The sequence below is a fragment of the Telopea speciosissima genome, chromosome 9 (assembly GCF_018873765.1).
Source record: "Telopea speciosissima isolate NSW1024214 ecotype Mountain lineage chromosome 9, Tspe_v1, whole genome shotgun sequence".
NCBI classification, from domain to species: Eukaryota; Viridiplantae; Streptophyta; class Magnoliopsida; order Proteales; family Proteaceae; genus Telopea; species Telopea speciosissima.
The window spans coordinates 57,362,395-57,381,264 of record NC_057924.1 but is presented as its reverse complement, the minus strand read 5'-3'; the positions used below and the strand labels follow the sequence as shown (position 1 = coordinate 57,381,264).

The following is an 18,870-nucleotide window of genomic DNA, read 5'->3' as shown; positions in this document are numbered from 1 at the left end:
ATAACCAGCCAATACTCACTAGTATTGACTGAACTAAGGATGCGCATGCAAAAATGAGATGCTTCTGAAAATCCGAGGGAGTACTCCGACTTCAAGGGCTTACAGGAGGAATTCTATTCTGACTAAGATTCAAGAATAAATAACCAAATTCCAAGGGACAAAAAATAAATAACTAAATTCTTTTGCTGAGATTTTCTGAAAATCCGTGGAAGTTTTACCGGCTTCCAAGAATTTTCAAGGGACAAAAATAAATAACTTTTCTTTCTAAGATTTTCTAAAAATCCGTGGAAGTTTTACCGGCTTCCAAGAATTTCCAACGGACAAAAATAAATAACTTTTCTTTTGCTGAGATTTTCTAAAAATCCGTGGAAGTTTTACGGGCTTCTAAGAATTTTCAGGGGACAAAAATAACTAAATTCATTCTGAGACTTTCTAAAAATCCGTGGAAGCACTTTTTCTTCAAGGGATTTGCAAGGGAAAATAAATTCAGGGGTTCTTTGAAAATCCTGGGGAGCATTCTAGCGTCAAGGGATTTTCAGGGAAGGTTCTAATCCTGGTGGAACTCTCTGGCTCCCAACTCCAGCAATTCAAACAACTCCAGACAAAAATATATAAACATTTCAACAACTGATGTAAAGGATATTAAACGAAGAACACATTACTGATCATAACTGTTTAAGATTAATTACAAAACCAAAGTAGACGTACTGCATTGTTCATTTTCAGAGAAAAAGAAATTTTTGGTCCTCATAAAGTAACGGCAAACATTGCCCCAGTGCTCCGTGGTATCTAGTAATCCAATTCACCGTCCCATATCTTCCCAATAAGCAGTGAAAATGCATACCAAATGCTCAGTCAAATCCTCAGTAGGAAGAATCGTGACGTTATCCTGGATGCGATGCGACAAACCAAACTGTCGAAGGAAACGAGAAGGTATGTAGAAACTAGTGCGAGTCAACCCCATCAACTTCACATATCCACAACCAGGAGTATTCAGAATTGGCTTCTGTGTGGACCACCAACGTACATTCCACCTGATATCCTTACTGGTAATTGCCTTCAACCGTTGGGACCAATTTGTGATCTTGTAATAACTTTTCGACAATGCACATCGTCTGGAATAAAAACACGACTTGAATTCATTGCCTTCGAATGGTTTCACCAAAGCGAGGCGTTCGGTCAGCCAAATCTGGAGAATGGAAGGGCAACCTCCCAGCTTATCCATACAGACTCGATTTTTGCTGTTTACGACATCAAGCCCGTTCAATGTCTCTGCTAATACTGTGGGTATTATGTCACGTCCCTGCCTTAGTTGATGAATGACATCAATGATAACCGGTGATCCTCCTCGTATTGGTGCACGCAAAAGGTGTCTCGCAACCACACAAAAAACAAAAGCATTCCTTCGTTGTGCAAAAGTAAATTTTGAATTCCCATTTCTCGTGCTATATTTTTTAATAAGAGCTGATAGATCAATCCGATCTCTGAGCATGAACTGAGACATCTCTTTGCGGTTCCAGCCAAAATAATCTCTAATAACTTTGGAGTAATCCTTGTGCAGGGTAGGACGGTAAACCCCAGTTTGCCCCCAGCATACAAGACAAGCTCAAAATTCTTCGTAAGTTGGGCAAATCTCAACATCCCCAAAGCGGAACACGTGAACGCACGGGTCCCAAAATTGTACTGCGGTTTCCAAAAGTTTATCGCATAACCCAACTGTATGTTTGAGTGATTGAAAATGAATTTCTTCAAGTGCTTGTGGATCATCGCAATTCATCTTTCTATTCCATTGAAGCAAATCATCATCCATGGGGCTCTCCCTAATAATGCAACCCTTATCTCTATAGTTTCTGCACTTTGAAATAAAACATCATTAGAAGGTGCCTTTCTTGTTGAAACCAGTGCAAAATGCATAACAAAAGAGTAATTTACAAACAAAAGAGTTCCTATCCTCTCCTTATATGGGATGAGCATCCTTTAGGAGCTATCCATAGCAATATACATCTTTATGTTACTTCAAAACTCTCAAAATTGGTCTTAAACAGGATCAATGTCTGGACTCGAGCCTCAAGCCGATAGAAAGGACCACAGGGGAGAGAAGCAGGCCCGATGGATCTACCACGGGTAGAATAGCGGACTATGAGTTACGAATGGTGAGCTCGCAAGAGTGATCACACTAATTAACAGATTTTACTACCTCAAGGAGGACTATGAAAAACTCTTTGGGACAAGCCGTCGGATCGGTGGACGATAGACAGAGTTTTAAGTCATAATAGACCACTATGACTCTAAGAATTGTGAACTCAAGAAAGAAATCACACCAATTAACAGACAGATTTTGGAGGAAGGACCATTGACGAAGACTCTTAAAGAATCCGTCGGATTGAGGGACGGTAGAAAGAGTCTAAGGCCAAACTTGATATCTTCTGATGATAAAGGTGGTGATAACCTTTTTGCCTGAAGGGGGATGGGATGGCCGAAATTGAAAATAGAGCCCAGCACCATGCGAGGCAAAAGATGAGTGACCGAGCTTGAAGTTGACTTCTCAAGCTGCCTACGTATCCCGAATGAATAAGGAATCAGGTCGGACGTAGTTCCTGCCTCAGTGTAACTTTCCTCCATGTAATTTCTTTTTCTTTTTGTTGTTTTTTTTTTTTTTTCTTCTTCTTCTTTTTTTTTTTTCTTTACTTTTTCAAGGAGGCTAAGTATAATATTTCTTCAGCTGATCGAGGTTGGTCAGGTATTGCAATTCGTGTCCATCAAGATCCAAAAGACAAACAGCTTTTCCTAGGAGGATTTCCTTTACCAAAAATGGGCCAGTCCAATTCAGTCAAAACTTGCCTCTTGGTTCATGGACGGGTGCCCTCTGCTCTTTCAACAGAAAGTCCTCGACCATCAAACTTCGTGGGTGGACCTTTTTATTGAAGGCCCTTACAACCCTTTGGTGATGCTTCTTCACATTGTCCATGGCTTTCATCCTCTTTTCATCAATGAGGTTCAACTCTTCATACCTTGATCTGAGCCACTCTGCCTCTGGGATCTGGCATTCCATGATTACTCTTAGAGAGGGGACTTCTATCTCTACCGGGAATATTGCTTCCATCCCGTAGACCAAAGAGTACGGAGTTGCCCCAATAGAAGTCCTAATGGAAGTCCTATAAGCCCACAGAGCATAAGGTAATTGTTCCGCCAATCCGTACTTCGGTTGGCCATCTTCTAAAGTATGGCTTTCATATTCTTGTTTGCTGCTTCAACTGCCCCATTAGTTTGGGGGCGATATGGAGAAGATCTATGCCTAACTATCTTAAACTTGTCACACAACTCTTGCGCCTTTCCACGAAAATGTTGACCTTGACCTGAAATCAATTCCTGAGGCATCCCATGCCGACAAATAATATGTTCTTCTAAGAATTTAGCTGCTTTTCCTGCTGTAAACTTAGCATAGGACTGTGCCTCTACCCATTTCGTAAAATAATCAATGGCCACTAGTACAAACTCATGCCTGTTTGACGCCTTAGGGGTAACTTTTCCGATCACATCGATACCCCAAGTAGAGAATGGCCATGGAGAACTTAAACTATGTAACTCTATTGGTGGAACATGGATAAGATTCGCAAAAATTTGACACTTGTGGCACTTCCTCACATATTCTACACAGTCTGCCTCCATTGTATTCCAGTAATATCCAAGGCGGAGGATCTTCTTAGCCAACATATGAGCATTCATGTGGGAACCACAAATTCCTTGATGGACTTGATCCAGAACTGTTTGTGCTTGTTCTTCATCAATGCACACCAACTGTATACCATCATAAGGTCGCTTGTACAGAATGTCCTCATGCAACACAAACTGGGTGGCATATCTTCTTAGAAATCTCTTCTCTCCATGAGTAGCATCAGCTGGGTATCTCCGTTCTTTAATGAAATCCACAATCTTGGCATACCAAGGCCTACCATCGGCAGTCAATGCATTAATAGATTCTTCATATGAGGGGGAATCTCTTTGATCTACCACGAACGGTTGTATTGTCTCTCTGGGTCCAAAATCCATCATTGATGCCAAAGTAGCTAAGGCATCTGCAAATCTATTGTTCTCCCTTGGAAAGTAGTCAAAATTGATCTCGATGAAGTGCTAAACCAGAGCCTCTATATACTCCTGATAGAGTTTCAACTTCTCATCTTTTGTTTTCCACCTACCCTGAACTTGGCAAATTACAATTGAAGAATCTCCTTATACCTCCAACTTCTTTACTCCAATTGAAATAGCTACCTTTAACCCAAGAACACAAGCTTCGTACTCAGCCATATTATTGGTGCAATCAAAACCCAATCTAAATGACATAGGCATACACAATCCTTCGGGAGTTATAAACAGAACCCCGGCCCCACAACCTCTATGATTCGCAGCTCCATCGAAGAGCATTCTCCATGGCTCAATATCCTTGTTGACCTCAAGGGAATTAATATCTTGATCAGGAAACACATCCTCCAATTTTCTTGTATCGATAACTGGATGTGCAGACAAATGTTCTGCGATGGCACTTCCTTTTATGGACTTCTGGGTTGTGTACATAATGTCAAACTCTGCCAACAGCAACAACCACCGTGCCAACCTTCCAGTTAATGCTGGTTTCTTGAATAAATACTTGAGGGGATCCATATATCCTAGAGATTAGCAAAATCGGATAAGCCAGCATATAATGCCTTAACCTCCTAGTAGCCCAAACTAAAGCAGTACAAGTCTTCTTGAGAGCTATGTACCTAGTCTCATAATCCATGAACTTTTTGCTAAGGTAATAGATGGCTTGTTCAGTTTGCCCATCTGATCCATGTTGGGCCAACATTGAACCCATCGAGTTCTCCAAAATGGAAAGATATAGTAAAAGAAGTTTCCCTGGGCTAGGGGGAACAATGACAGGTGGATTCATCAGATAACTCTTGATGCGATCAAATGCCAACTGACATTGAGGGTTCCATTCCTTAGGTTGATCTTTCTTCAACAACTTGAAAATAGGTTCACAAATAGCAGTCAATTGGGAAATGAATCAACTGATATACTGGATCCTCCCCAAAAATCTCTGGATTTCCTTTTCTGTCTGCGGGGGTGGCATTTCAGCTATAGCCCTGATCTTGGATGGGTCAATTTCTATTCCCCTTTGACTTACTATGAACCCTAACAACTTTTCAGTGGTTACCCCGAAAACGCATTTCTGTGGGTTCAACCTCAACTAGTACTGCTTGATTCTATCAAAGAAAACCCGTAGGGCCTTAAAATGATCCTCTCGGTTGACCGATTTCACAATCATATCATCCACATATACCTCTACCTCCTTATGTATCAAATCATGGAGGATAGTGGTGGTAGCCCTTTGATAGGTGGCTCCAGCATTCTTCAAGCCGAAGGGCATCACCCTAAAACAGAAAGTCCCCCATGGGGTGATAAACAAGGTCTTGTGTTTATCCTCTGGCGCCATCTTAATCTGATTATAGCCAGAAAAGCCATCCATGAAAGACAGTAGGGCATGCCCTGCGGTATTATCTACCAAAATGTCAATATGCGGTAAAGGAAAATCATCCTTAGGGCTTGCCTTATTCAAATCCTTATAATCCACGCATACTCTGACTCTTTCATCTTTCTTTGGAACGGCTACTATATTAGCTAACCACTCAGGGTAATCTGATACTTCTAGGAAATCGGCTTCCAATTGTTTTATAATCTCCTCTTTAACCTTTAAAGTCCATTCAGGACGCATCCGTCGAAGCTTTTGCTTAACAGGTTTCACATGAGGGTATAAAGGGAGACGGTGCTGAACAATGTCAGTGTCAATGCCAAGCATATCTTCGTAAGACCAAGCAAAAACTTCCCCAAATTCTTGTAGCAATTCAACCAATTGGGTGGCCTCTTGATCGGTGAGGGACAATCCAATCTTGATCTCCCGAGGTTCTTGCTCCGACCCTAAATTGATTAGCTTAAAATCCTCACGGATGGGTTGGACTTTCTTTTCTTTTAAGGCTTTTATTGATTCGAGGAAATCAAGCAATGGGTCTTCACCATATTCATCATCAGAAGAAGAGGGGGAAGAGGAAGGGGAAGAAGCAATATACTCGAAAACCATCATTTCATTGATAAAAGGAACGACTACATTAGACCTGACTGGGACCGACTCAACAGAAAAAGCAACATCTCCCATCGGGAGAGAGATAGAAGGAAACTTAACAAACTCAACAGACTCAGGCCCAGACATGGCCAACTTATCAATTTCAAAGTTCAATTCCTTAGGATGGATGAAATCGCCAAGACAACTCTAGTTAGGTATGCCTCCCACAACAGGATGGATCAACAAATGAGGGGTCAGGACACTAGATCCTTCATCTCCATCCATCATCATGACATCTTCAAAAAGTCCGCTAATGTCCACAAGCTCTTCAATCTGTTCCTGCTTAGTCTGCCCACACTGTCCGATAGAATTGCACTCCAACTCGATCCAATCAATATCGTAATCAAAGAAGATTTCAAAACCTGGAAGCCTCTACTCTGATATCTAATCAACCCATGGTTCAGAAATCCAAAGAATGGGTAGTTATGTCCTTCTTTGACAAAATATCCATTCAAGGTCTTGAAGTAAGGTTTTCTTAAACTGAAGCAAACTTCTTCATCTGACTGGTATTTACAGTGTTAACCTGAATTTGCCTGGTAAACAACTCAAGTTTCTTCATTACTTCCTCATTGTTGAAACTCCCAAACATGCTTCCGAAATCCAGATGTTTCCTTGGCTTTTTCCACCACTCTTTGTACTTATACTTTTCAAAACCCTCAAAAGATCTCTGATACTTCAATGCTTTCTCTGTTGTTGCCCATAAATCCTCTTTTGTTGGCTCATAACCCAAACCAAAGTGTTGCGCATTGGTGGTCAAGACTAACACTGAGGCATCACCCTGTTGATATTTGCCCAAGCCCGAGCCTAGAAAGTAACCCATCTGAATGAGCATGCAACTTATAAAAGGATTGTCAATCTTGAACTCAACTAAAGCAAATTTCTCCTCAGGTGGAAATGGCCCAAATATCGCGCCAACATTGTTCAACTCAAACCCGCTTAGGCGAATCTCTGGAGTTCTTAGGGTACAACTGCTGCTTTCTCTGGTCTCAATAGATGCCAATGTATTGAAAAGTTCTCGATCAGCCATGATAGTAATCATCTTCCCTTGGTGCAAAAACTTAATCTTTTGATGAAGAGAAGAAGATATTGCCCCTGTCTTGTGCAACCACGGTCGCCCAAGAATCATGTTGAAAGTGGCAGGAATATCAATTACTTGAAAATCTACTTCGAATTCAACTGGACCCACCACTATGACTGTTAAAAATACCCCCAAGACATTTCTCCTCATGTTATCATATGCCCGCACACCTTGACTTGATGGCTTCAACCCAGCCTCGTCGAACCCTAGGTGCTTAAAGGTCCTTAACGGGAAGACATTCAATGCAGATCCTTCATCCACCAAAACTTGAGGAATCCGACACCCTTGGCAGTCGATTGTGATATGCAAAGCTTTAGTGTGATTAGATCCTTCCAGGGGAAGATCCATATCAGAAAAGGTCATGGAATTTACTACATAAGTGGCCCCGACCAAATTAGCTAGATGGGTGGGACCAGTCTCAATGGGAACTTGGGTACTGGCCAAAGCCTTCAGAACTGCTTCTCCGTGAATTGGAGGTGCCATGAGTAGACCCCAAATAGAAATGTTGGCTTGTGTCTTCTGCAATTGTTTTAACACTTGATTCTTTGGTTCTGGTTGCTTACTACCTGGCACTTGCCTTCTCTGTTCATCTTGTTGCACTGAACTATCGTTTGTAGCCTTTGAAATATCTGTCATAAGCCCTGTTGGCTTGTAACCTTTGCCACTCCGCGTCTCAGCTATCACCTCACCAGGTATATAAATTTCTACTTCATCTGATTCACAAGCATCATGCATCATTACTGAACCCTGATTAGGAATATAGATCTCAAACTCCGTATCTGGTTCTATCTTTACTTCTCTCACCTCAGAATCAAAACCAGGGATATAAATGTCATACTTGAACTGATCAGATAATCCATCAACCTCATTCTCCCGTGTAGTTGAACCACTCAATTCCCCCAGACCCTGGATAGTAGACACCATTAGAAGCACCACGTCTTCATCATAATTAGCTGATTTGACAATAATAAGAGAAGTTGGATCAAATTCCTTCGTATCCTCTTCAATAGCATTGACTGTGTGGTGTTTCGGGAGAGGATTCGTGGACACATTGGGTTTGGATCTGAGTTCAAACTTCTTTGCATCAAGCAAATCTTGTATCTCATGCTGCAACCTGGGGCATTTATCTGTGCCATGCCCTACTTGTCCATGGAAATGACAGAACAAGGACGGATCGTACCAATACGGCTTGGGCTCCTTAATCGGCCTTGGTTCAAGCTTCTTAAGTAAACTGACCTTCTCTTATCGATCAAGAACAGCACCACGAGGCATTCCCAAATCAGTGAAATTTCTTGGTGGAGGGCGTGGACGTGGAACTTCCGAGGATTCTAATACAAAAGGGGCTCCTGTGGCAGCCATTACTGGTGCTATAGCGGCGGTGACATTCTTTGCGGCATTGTACCCTGGACTCTTGTGGTGTGAAGGCCTCTTACTACTACTATCCTCGGGCATGTATCGACTGGAACTAGGGAGTGGCTCACCACGAACAATGGCATCCTCAACCTGCTGACCCGCAGCCATGAGGCATTGAAATGTCAAAATACCCTAACCAAACAAAATATCCTTATAAGGAGCTCTCAGTCCTCTCATCATGAAACCGACTTGTTCTCTTTCATTCGGTCTATCCCACATCTGCCCAGCTTTGTTTCAAAATCTAGCCAAATAATTAGTGAACTCTTTATCTTGCCTCTGTCTTATGGTTTCCAGTTCTCTCCTGCTCAGCTCAATCTCAGTGTTATAACTATATTGCTGGGAAAATGCCTTCATTATATCCGTCCAAGTACGGGTATGTGATGAGTCCAAAGACATCAGCCAACGATGGGCAGCGTCGGTCAGTGAAAATTGAAAAGCTTGACCCAACATTTCATCAGAAAAGCCTTTAGATCTCAACTGTCTAGTATAAGACCTCAGATGGGTACGAGGGTCCCCCCTGTACCATCAAATTTCTCATACTTCCACTTGAAACCATCAGGCAGTTTGACATGGGGAAAAGGCATAGGCCTTCAGTATCGAGGATCTGGTCCCCAACTCCTTTTAGGTTTCTGATTAGATGTTCCAGATGGACAACCTTATCATTTAGTTCCTTCTTCTCTGGGCTACTGGTTACCTTCACAGCCAGGAGGTTGTCTATCACAAAAGCATCATTCTCTCCTATCATACTGGAGGGTACAACCTTGGGGGTTGGAGGCATGCTTCGCTAGTACTGATGCTCGACAGGATGAGCCACACCTAATTGAGCTCGAACCAAATCCGCCAATTGCTCTACCATCGCCTCCATCTGGCCAACCCGGGCCTCTAAAGGATCAACCCTAGGGGTTGGGGGTATGCTTCCCTGGTATTGATGTCCAATAAGGCGGGTTGCATACACATGATTTTGGACCAAATCCATCATTTGTTCCATCATCGCCTCAATCCTGACGACTCAGGCCTCCAAGGGATCGAAGGGTGGAGGTGGTGGATCATTGTTCTGGCTCATGGCTACTTGGAATGCTGGGGCAATACTTGAGGTGACAATCTGAGAAAGAGGTAACTATTTAGGCGGCTGAGGGACCAAAAAAATGATAATCAAGGGTAAAACTGGGAAAAAATAGACAATCAAGGAGATGGGTTCAATGCTAACCTAGACAAATCTTTGCATTAAACAAGACCGTTCCAAACAAAGGTTAGTTCAATTGAGAGTAACATCAACCCAATACTAAGTTGAGAGAACTCTCAACCAATGGATCAACCAAGGTGGTTTAAACAAGAACACCAGTATAGATAGTATTACATCGAATCAATCGCCAAACACTGTGTGCTGGAGAAAATCGAGTTCCTCCTCAATATCAAGGTACAAACGTATGGTTCCCCAACAACCGAGACACACACTGTTTCTAGATCGGTCGTGTAGGTATCACCCCAATCACAACCATCTTGGAGCGGACATAGGAATCACCCTATGATACCACCTTGACAGTGGAATGAAACACTGGTAGAGGAAATAGACACTCATACTTTAATGAAAGAGGGTAGACACTCAAAATTCTCCGTTGGTGGGTGACCAATTGAAACGGGTAATACTGTCTACAATAGGGGTTCTAACTTGAACCTCAAGCAATACTTACATTAGTTGTGGCGAACCTGAGTATCGAATCTATGTTCCTACATGATGCATGCAAAAAGATTGGCTTAGCTTAGGACAGGGTCCCCTTGTCAAGGAGCACCATATTGTACCCGTCACAGTTGTGTCCGTGGATACGTCGGCACATCCTTTTTATACCGCTTTGAGAAAACAACTCGATAAATCAATCCAAGTACTGTCCTATAGTGCCTCCCAAGGCACACCTAAATGTATGGCCTGGAGATCACTAGGTAATACATTGATTGATATGATCAGTTGCAACTTAAATCAATACAGGATCAAGGGTTGTGATGCCACCGGGGGAATCCCACAACTGCATGTGGGGCCTTACCAATGACACCACGGGGGTAGAAGTAGACCGTGCAGTGCACAATGCAATGATGTGAGTGCGAATGCATGAAAAATAAAATTAACAATGAAAACTACATCAACTAAAATTACAAGCAATGTAAGCAAACGATGGTCAATCAGGAGTTTGACATAATTCCCCAGTGAAGTCACCACTCTAAGAACCATGGATTCCGAAAAATCCAAATTCCGCCCGACAGGGGGTTGGTTCTTCGCAAATGCGAACCGGATCTCGCCGGTGAAACCTAAACCAATGACCCTAATTCCTTCTAAGAGGGTAAACGGGTCGGTAGGAAGCCGCCACCTAGAAAGGGTCTAGGGCCCATAGATTTCTCCCATGAATGGGGAGAGACTACTGATTCAATGGATAAGGTCATGGTCTACCCAGATCATTGGGTAGGTGTCAGGTTACGGACTGGGAAGGTGCTAGGCACCCAGTTTGCCCGGCTGAAGCCAGTCATCCTTCGCTTTGACCATTATTGCTCACTAATACAGTCCTAGTTTCAAGCCACTTGTCCTATACTAGGCATCTAGGCATGACACTTGCAATCCTACACCAAATTTCTATGTTATTCTATCCTAGGGTGTAAAAAATAATTAAATCGGCATAACAAACAATTAAACTGATAAAACAGGATAAATACATGCAATTTGATCACATTAGTACATGCAATATACAGCTAAATTGTTCTAATTTGGCTAGACATGGCAAGCATGGAACTCACACAATTAAAACGTGCAAATCTTATCCTAATCATGTCAAGTAAACGACAAAAGAATCACTAAACATCTGCGGGCTAGATGAGGGGCTAGCCCAACTCCCGTCTCAAAGAGCGTACATTTATGTCCCACAGGATCCCAACGTGTAACGTTTCAACTCGGGCCACTAGATGGGGATTCTCACTCCTTCGCACATGTTCTAATCGTACCCAAAATCGATTTTGGAAATTCATTTGGAATCCCTTAAACTTAATCGAATGAAATGGGGAGATGTGAACTTTGGATAAAAAAAAAAAACTACACTCATGAGCAAAACAATGGGCCTAAACTCCCCACACAAGACTTCAACCTTGGTTCATCGGTCGATGTCCCAACCGAAACCGAAATCAAATGGGCCCAAACCATTATAGGCCACTCACCAAAATCTGAACCAAACCAGCCCATTGTCTTGTAACCTTAAGTCTAAACCCATTCCTCAATTAATTGATTTGTCAATGTTGGAGGCCCAACCCAAACCCAAAAAGCAAAGCCAAAATAGATCCTACAATCTTAATTTTATCGAGTCCTAAATCTGGTCCTATTAAAACCCAGCCTTTTAGGTTTTTTCTCTCTCTTTATTTTCCTTAAGATGCCATGTGGCACCCCCTTATGGACTTGACACCAATGGGCTTTTCCCTGGGCCAAGTCCACACATTCTCCTTTTTTATTTTATATTTGTGTGTCTGAGACAAAGATTGCCGGTACTCCGTGTGTTATCATCGCCAAGGAGGGTGACAAAAATTAGGTGTCTACAACGGGGTTGAGTGATTCCATGCAGTGAGTATGTGCTTGAATGTGATGCAGGAAGTGGCTATCATCCTATCTCAAAGTACTTAGTATGATGTGCCCCACCTCCTTGGGGTAGAGGCACAACAGGGAGTACCCTCGTCGTTTGATTTCACTTCGAGCACGATGCATGATGCAGTTAGTACAATCACAATATATACAAACAATTATGTATAACACAACAAGTATACAAGAAAGTATGATTAATCAAAAGTCTGATATTCCCAATGGGGTTGCCACTATAGGTGCAGCGGACGGAAGTCGCTGGCGTGCACCCTGGGGAAAGAAGAACAATGGAAAAGTGGGAGTCGCCACCTAGATTTTGGGTTTATGACCCATTAATGGTGTCCCTTCCTTCGCAGAAGAGGCACAAAATTAACTCCAATGACTCAGTGGATGGTCTGCCTCAGATCTACGAGTAAGTGTCAAGTTACAAGGTGGGAAGGTGTTAGGCACCCAGCAACCATCCGACCGACAGCCAATTACCTAGACCAAACTATGTTGTATATTGTTGTATTATACGTATTATACACTTAATTAAAGTAATTTTTTTTCCAAGATTTTGATTATTTTTGTTGAAATTTATGAACCTAATTAGGCTAATTTAGATTAATGTTTTAATCCTAATTACTACTCTTAAATTAGGTGATTATACACATTATGCGTCCTAATTAATCTAGTTGATGTATTTTACCTAAGTTAGAAAACCTAACTCTATGGTCAAAAGCATGATCAATTGTGCAAAAGTGATTAAGACCCTAAGGCTATGATTATATCATGGAGAAAGACAATTATGTTGAAGACAAACTCACTTAAGAGCTGAAATGGCTAAAATTATGAAAATGCCTCTAGAAGACTTAAATATGTACAAAGGCATAAAATCACATTTAACTACTACAAAATATTAAAACATGATTAGAAATAATTAACAGCATGCATGTGAATCATTAAAACATATACAATGCTAAAAAGCATAAAGTGGTTAAAATTACAAAAATGCCCATATTAGGGCAAATATGCATGAAAATGCAAACTTATACTTAAAACTTGCTTATGAAAATTAGAACATACAAAGAAAATGGTAGGAAACTTTGTGAGACCCTAAACATGATTCAGTCACAAGATAACCAAAATACCCCTAAAGGCCAAATGGTAAAAGGGCTAGAACATACACTTTTAAGTCATCTCAGGCATTTGATATGTCATTAAACATTCTAAAATTATTAAACTTGCCAAATAAAGCTACTAGATGGTACATTGGGCCTGCTTTTGGTAAATTACAAAAATGCCCCTGAGGGCAAAAATAAGCTTTATGCATGATTTTGATGCAAGATGAACATGTATATACATAAAATATAAAAAATAAATAAAAACTTTCTAAAACAGCATGTAATGCATAAAACATTTTTTCTGATTTTTTTAATTTTTATCTACGAAATTACCACTATAACCCTAGTGAAAAAGGCATACATGGGAAACATGCGATATGGGGATTTTTTATCTACGAAATTACTCGGCTTATTCAAGGGATTTACTGCAAACTGTGACTGAAAACCAAGGACACGGTAGTGGGTGGGTTGTGTGCTAATTAGAGATTGAACTTAGTTTCCTGGATGAAGGAAAACCCTCTGGGTGTTCTTGCAGTTCGGAGAGGGATTGTAATTAGAATGACTTTTTCAGTTTCCTATGAACTAATAATGAGATATGGGGATTGCTTCATAACAGTACAGTGGTGGACGGTGAGAATGGAAGCAGGGAAGCACCAATCCATTATTCTATGTCCAACAGATTAGTGTTCAAAGCTTGTTCTACTTCTTATTTTCTGGGAAATCAGTGGAAAGCATCATGTCTGTGTCATTATATCGTTATAAATGATAGAAAGGCATGAACCCAGCATGAAATTGATTCCGTTGTGGGTTTTTCTTTGGGATGAAATCTGCTTTAATGTATTCTGGGCTAAATAAGAATTGTATTTTTTTTTTTTTTTTTTTGGTTGTTGGGAATCGATGAGCCGTGCCTGAAAGTTTGCAAGTGAAAACTGTTCAATCTTAAAGAAGAGGGCTCTGGGACGAAACCAGAAAAGTCTTTGAAAAAATTTGACAAAGCCAGGTACACGGGCCATCGTAGAAATCAAATCAATGAATCAACCAAAGCATACACTTGAAATGAAGTGATTATGTGAGTTGCAGGTTATCGTTTATGGGGGTTTTTGTAGTTTTGGGGTTTAACAACTATAAACCCTCTCTTCTTCACACACACACACACACACACACACACACACACACACAGACAGGCACATAAGAGGAGAACGAAGAATAGTCAAGGCAGAAGTGGCTTGCTAGGTTCCGGTGGGAATGAAGACTTCATTCAAGTCTGAAACAAAGAGGGGTAAGGGAATGAGATAGAGATGGTAAGTGATTCCTCCAGAGTAAAGAAAAAGAAGTTACAAAAATAATTAATTTGTAAACAGTACCAAGAGAAAAAGTACCCTTTTTTATGGTAAGTTTCTATCAAAAAGAGGGCCACTGCGTTGGCACTTTGCAGCGATAAGAACAAAAGTGACTCACTGAGCAACCTCAAGGTCTAAAAGAGATGGGTCGTAAACAAGGTGGATTGTATATCAATCCAAAGAAGTTTGGAACTCTTAGGAAACCATGTATGAAGGAGATGGTATCATTCCTCAATTGCTTGGTGCTGAACCAGAACAATGATAGTAAATGTGTTCGGCAGAAGGAACTTCTGAGTGTATGCATGGATGCTGAGACTGGGAAAAGCAGGAAGCCTTGGGGAAGCATCAATTATCACCTTCAGAGGCTTAGCAGAGGAAGGAAATAGTTTATATTCTGTGCCAAGTCATACTCAATAGTGTTTAGATCAACAATTTGACTTTGAGGAAAGGTTTTTGTGGTTGTAAGCATCATCCTTGTTTTGAAGAAAAGGTTGTGGAATAGTTGGTTGAAACTAACCACATTTTTTCTTGCTTTAATGAGCAACATGGTGAGCTGTGAATTCCAAAAAAAAAAAAAAAAAAATTCTATCAAAAAGATTAAAGGGTTTGAAGAAATATCACCGGAGATCACATGTGCCAAGATATGATATTTCTTCAAACCCTTTAATCTTTTTTATGGTAAGTTTCAATGGGATTTTTGTTTCTTTTACTGCTGGTAATTCATAATTCCAGACTTTTTCAAGGTGTACAGAAACCACACACAAAGAGAGCATACCTTGTAGCAGAGAACCGTCTTGAATGAAGAGAAGTTGGTGAAATTGGGGCCTGAAGGTGGTAATGGGTTTCAATAGCTGCAGTAGAAGAAGAATTAATTAAGCAACACAGAGGATGACTAGAGACAACCAATTGATTGCAGAAGAAGAAGTAATTAAGAACAACTGCGAGTGTGTGTTCTCCGCATGCACCTTTCTTCTCTACCTGCCAGGGCATAAGACTCAGGCAATGGTAGGGAGCATGTGCCGGCGATTTCAAGGTTCAAAGGTTGAAGATGAAGTTGGGAGATAGAAGAAATGGGATGAAGTTGGGAGGGATGCAGCTCGCAAATTTGGATTATCGAGTATGTTTTCTTTTCATACTAAAAACATAAAAGAAGAAGAATATCATTATCATTAATGATGGAGTGGTCAACGAAACTTCACCGAGCCAGCCTGGTGAAGAAAAACTTTGTCCTACTATGGCTTTTGGGTTAGGGGCTTAGGGTGGAGTACCACCGTACCAGCTGGGGTTGATGTTCAAATAAACCAAAGTTAATTAATAATCCCTACTATCGGTACTATTTCTTTTTTTGGTAAACCCTACTATCGTACTATGTTAGGGGTTTTCTTTTCTTAATGACGACACCTTCTAAAGTGTCAAATAGTATGTAATATTTTTTTAAAATAAAATATAATATTTTTATAATATTATCCTTGAATTTCCTTTAAAAATGAGTTTTCTGACTATTTTACCTTTTGTCGGTACCATGCTAGTGATATGATATCGATTTCGGATTCGGAACGGGCATTAGCAACACACAAAATTGATACGATACCGACATTGTATCGACTGTATCAAATAAAATTACCCTTGAATTTCCTTTTAAAATGGTTTTCTGGCTATTTTATCCCTTGTCCGTACCATGCTACCGTTACGATATCGGTATCGGAATGGGTATCGGCAACACGCAAAATCGAATCGATACCGATATGGTATCAGCCTGGATCGGTTGTATCGAATAAAATTCCCCTTGAATTTCCTTTAAAAATGAGTTTTCTGACTATTTTACCCCTTGTCCGTACCGTGCTACCGATACAATATCGGTATTGGAACGGATATCGGCAACACACAAAATCGATACGATATCGATATGGTATCGGCCTGGATCGGCTGTACCGAATAAAATTACCCTTGAATATCCTTTAAAAATGAGTTTTCTGGCTATTTTACCACTTGTCCGTACTTTGCTACCAATTAGGGTTGCAACAGGGTCGGGTTGGATCGGGCTTTATAGAACCCTGGCCCAACTCTAAGTCCCCTTAGCTGGGCCCAACCTTGACCCGACCCTGACTCAAGGCCAGAAAAATCCAACCCTGACCCACCCTCAGGGTCGGGCCAGGCTGACCCTGATTGGCTTTGATCATAGGGAGGGGGAAGGGAATGCATGGACTGGAATGAGCCAAGGAAAAAATTATCAATTTTACGTAAAATAACACTGTAATAAAATGTATTATATCACTTATTGACTTCATATATAATATATTATATAACAAAATGTGGGTGACATTTACAATTTATAATATATTTTATAGTATACCTTAAAATAGGGTCGGACTGGGCCTGACTCAGGGCCAAAAATTTCCAACCCTGACCCGCCATCAAGACCAAATATCTCAATCCAAGCCCTGTTTGGGCTCAGGACCGACCAGGACGGGGTCGGGCTAATAGGGCCAAACTTGCACCCATACTACCAATATCGATGACTAGTAAAACCGATACGTACGCCTGACGATACCAATACTTAGAATCGTGATCTTAGGTTGTCCATGAACTGCCTCTTGGTCAGTTATGGGTCAATGTCATGTACTATATATATACTTCACCCAAAAAAATTGTATTATATATATATATATATATATATACATCTCAGACCCCTCAGACCCAGAAGCCATCTTATCAATCTTCATGGAAAAGTTTACCAAAAAAAAAAAAAATTCTTCATGGAAAATTCCTACCCCAAACAAGAAAAATCTTCATAGAAAATCACAAACCACTTGTCAAAGACAGAATCACCCAGCTCTTCTCCTCCTCCTCCGAGTCTGACTCTAATGGAACTCGATCTCAACTCGATGAGTTAGTCATCGATTTCTTCTGCACCACCATGATTGGCATAGCCAACGAACTCGGTGTTCCTTCCTACATCTTCTTCCCTTCTACAACACGTATGCTGGGTATCATCATGCTTCACCTCCCAGTTCTCGATGCCCAGATACACATCAATTTCAAGGACTTGGCCACCAAGTTGATCATCCCGAGTTTTATTAACCCAGCCCCTCTACAAGTCTTGCCTCTGCCAATGTGGACCAGAAACTAGTTCGAGTATACTTGGTACCTCAACCATGGTTGTAGGTTCAGGGAAGCAAAGGGTATTAACATAAATACATTTGAGGTGTTAGAACCCTACGCAGTTCACTCGTTAACCTCTGACGGTCGAACTCCACCTTTGTACCCGGTTGGACCGTTGTTTGATCTCTAGGGTCTGATCCTAAATCCTGATGATTTGATCAGACGACTTCGAGAACATCATGAGATGGCTGGCCGATCAGCCCACGTCATCCGTGGTGTTCCTTCCTATGCTTTGGCAGGTCTGGGAGGATCAATTCGAGAGGATGGTTCTAGTATTGGTATCATATCGTCCGTATGTACCAGTTTTGCTAGTCACCGATATTGATATTGTGCTGATATCGTATCGATAGCACGGGAGGAACAAGAGGTAAAATGGTCTAAAAACTCATTTTTTAAGAAAATCAAAGGGTAATTTTATTTGATACAGTCGATCCAAGCCAATACCATATTGATATCGTATCAGTTTTTTGTGTTGCCGGTAACCTTTTTGATACTGTGCACTAAAACCATGTTCGAGAGCCACCGCACGATCGACTTGCCCTTCCAAGTGATTACGCTACTACAACTAGGATTTCTCAATTATCGGCCACTATATATGGTTGAAAGTAGGGGTGTAAATTCGAAATCCGTTTCCATATCCGTGTCCGTATCCGTTTAGCACTATCCGAATCTGTCCGAAAGCTAAACGGGTGCAGATACAGATAGGCTATAGCTATTTGAAAAGCTATATCTATATGTAAATGGATAAAATATCCGATCTGTATCCGTATCCGTATCTGTTTAGCACTATCCGAATCCATCCGATAGCTAATCGGATGCAGATGCGGATATAGCACTATCCGAGCTGAATCCGATCTGTTTACAGCCCTAATTGAAAGTAACTTTGTTCTTTAAGTTTTCTTTTAATATATGGTACTGTTTTTATCATTTTTTCACTTGAAAGTATGCATCATGGCTTGGTTAATCACCTAAAATATGGATGCTTCCTCCATATGTATCTTAGCGTCTTA

General features: G+C 41.0%; 3 protein-coding genes across 3 annotated transcripts; 1 reads left to right on the top strand and 2 right to left on the bottom strand.

Moving 5' to 3' along the window:
- Positions 1–3,216: 3,216 nt before the first annotated feature.
- Positions 3,217–4,659, bottom strand: LOC122639154. Its single transcript, XM_043831984.1, has 2 exons — positions 4,237–4,659; positions 3,217–4,131 (listed from the first exon to the last, which is right to left on the bottom strand). Exons 1-2 carry the CDS (start codon positions 4,657–4,659, stop codon positions 3,217–3,219), a joined length of 1,338 nt encoding a protein of 445 aa, XP_043687919.1.
- Positions 4,660–6,632: 1,973 nt separating this feature from the next.
- Positions 6,633–8,756, bottom strand: LOC122639153. Its single transcript, XM_043831983.1, has 2 exons — positions 8,498–8,756; positions 6,633–8,362 (listed from the first exon to the last, which is right to left on the bottom strand). The coding sequence occupies exons 1-2, from the start codon at positions 8,754–8,756 to the stop codon at positions 6,633–6,635; spliced, it is 1,989 nt and encodes a 662-aa protein (XP_043687918.1).
- Positions 8,757–14,793: 6,037 nt separating this feature from the next.
- On the top strand, positions 14,794–15,256 carry LOC122640709. Its single transcript, XM_043833948.1, has one exon. It carries the CDS (start codon positions 14,842–14,844, stop codon positions 15,082–15,084), a length of 243 nt encoding a protein of 80 aa, XP_043689883.1. The 5' UTR covers positions 14,794–14,841; the 3' UTR covers positions 15,085–15,256.
- The last annotated feature ends 3,614 nt before the right edge of the window (positions 15,257–18,870 follow it).

Bases quoted from the DNA above. Each gene is read 5' to 3' on its own strand.
- LOC122639154 (XM_043831984.1), bottom strand. From the start codon at position 4,659: ATGGATCCCCTCAAGTATTTATTCAAGAAACCAGCATTAACTGGAAGG. The intron at 4,132-4,236 runs GTATAAGGAGAT...GCTCTGGTTTAG, and splicing joins TTGGAGTAAAGAAGTTGGAG to CACTTCATCGAGATCAATTT.
- LOC122639153 (XM_043831983.1), bottom strand. From the start codon at position 8,756: ATGGCTGCGGGTCAGCAGGTTGAGGATGCCATTGTTCGTGGTGAGCCA. The intron at 8,363-8,497 runs GTGCTGTTCTTG...GGCATGGCACAG, and splicing joins TGATTTGGGAATGCCTCGTG to ATAAATGCCCCAGGTTGCAG.
- LOC122640709 (XM_043833948.1), top strand. From the start codon at position 14,842: ATGGGTCGTAAACAAGGTGGATTGTATATCAATCCAAAGAAGTTTGGA.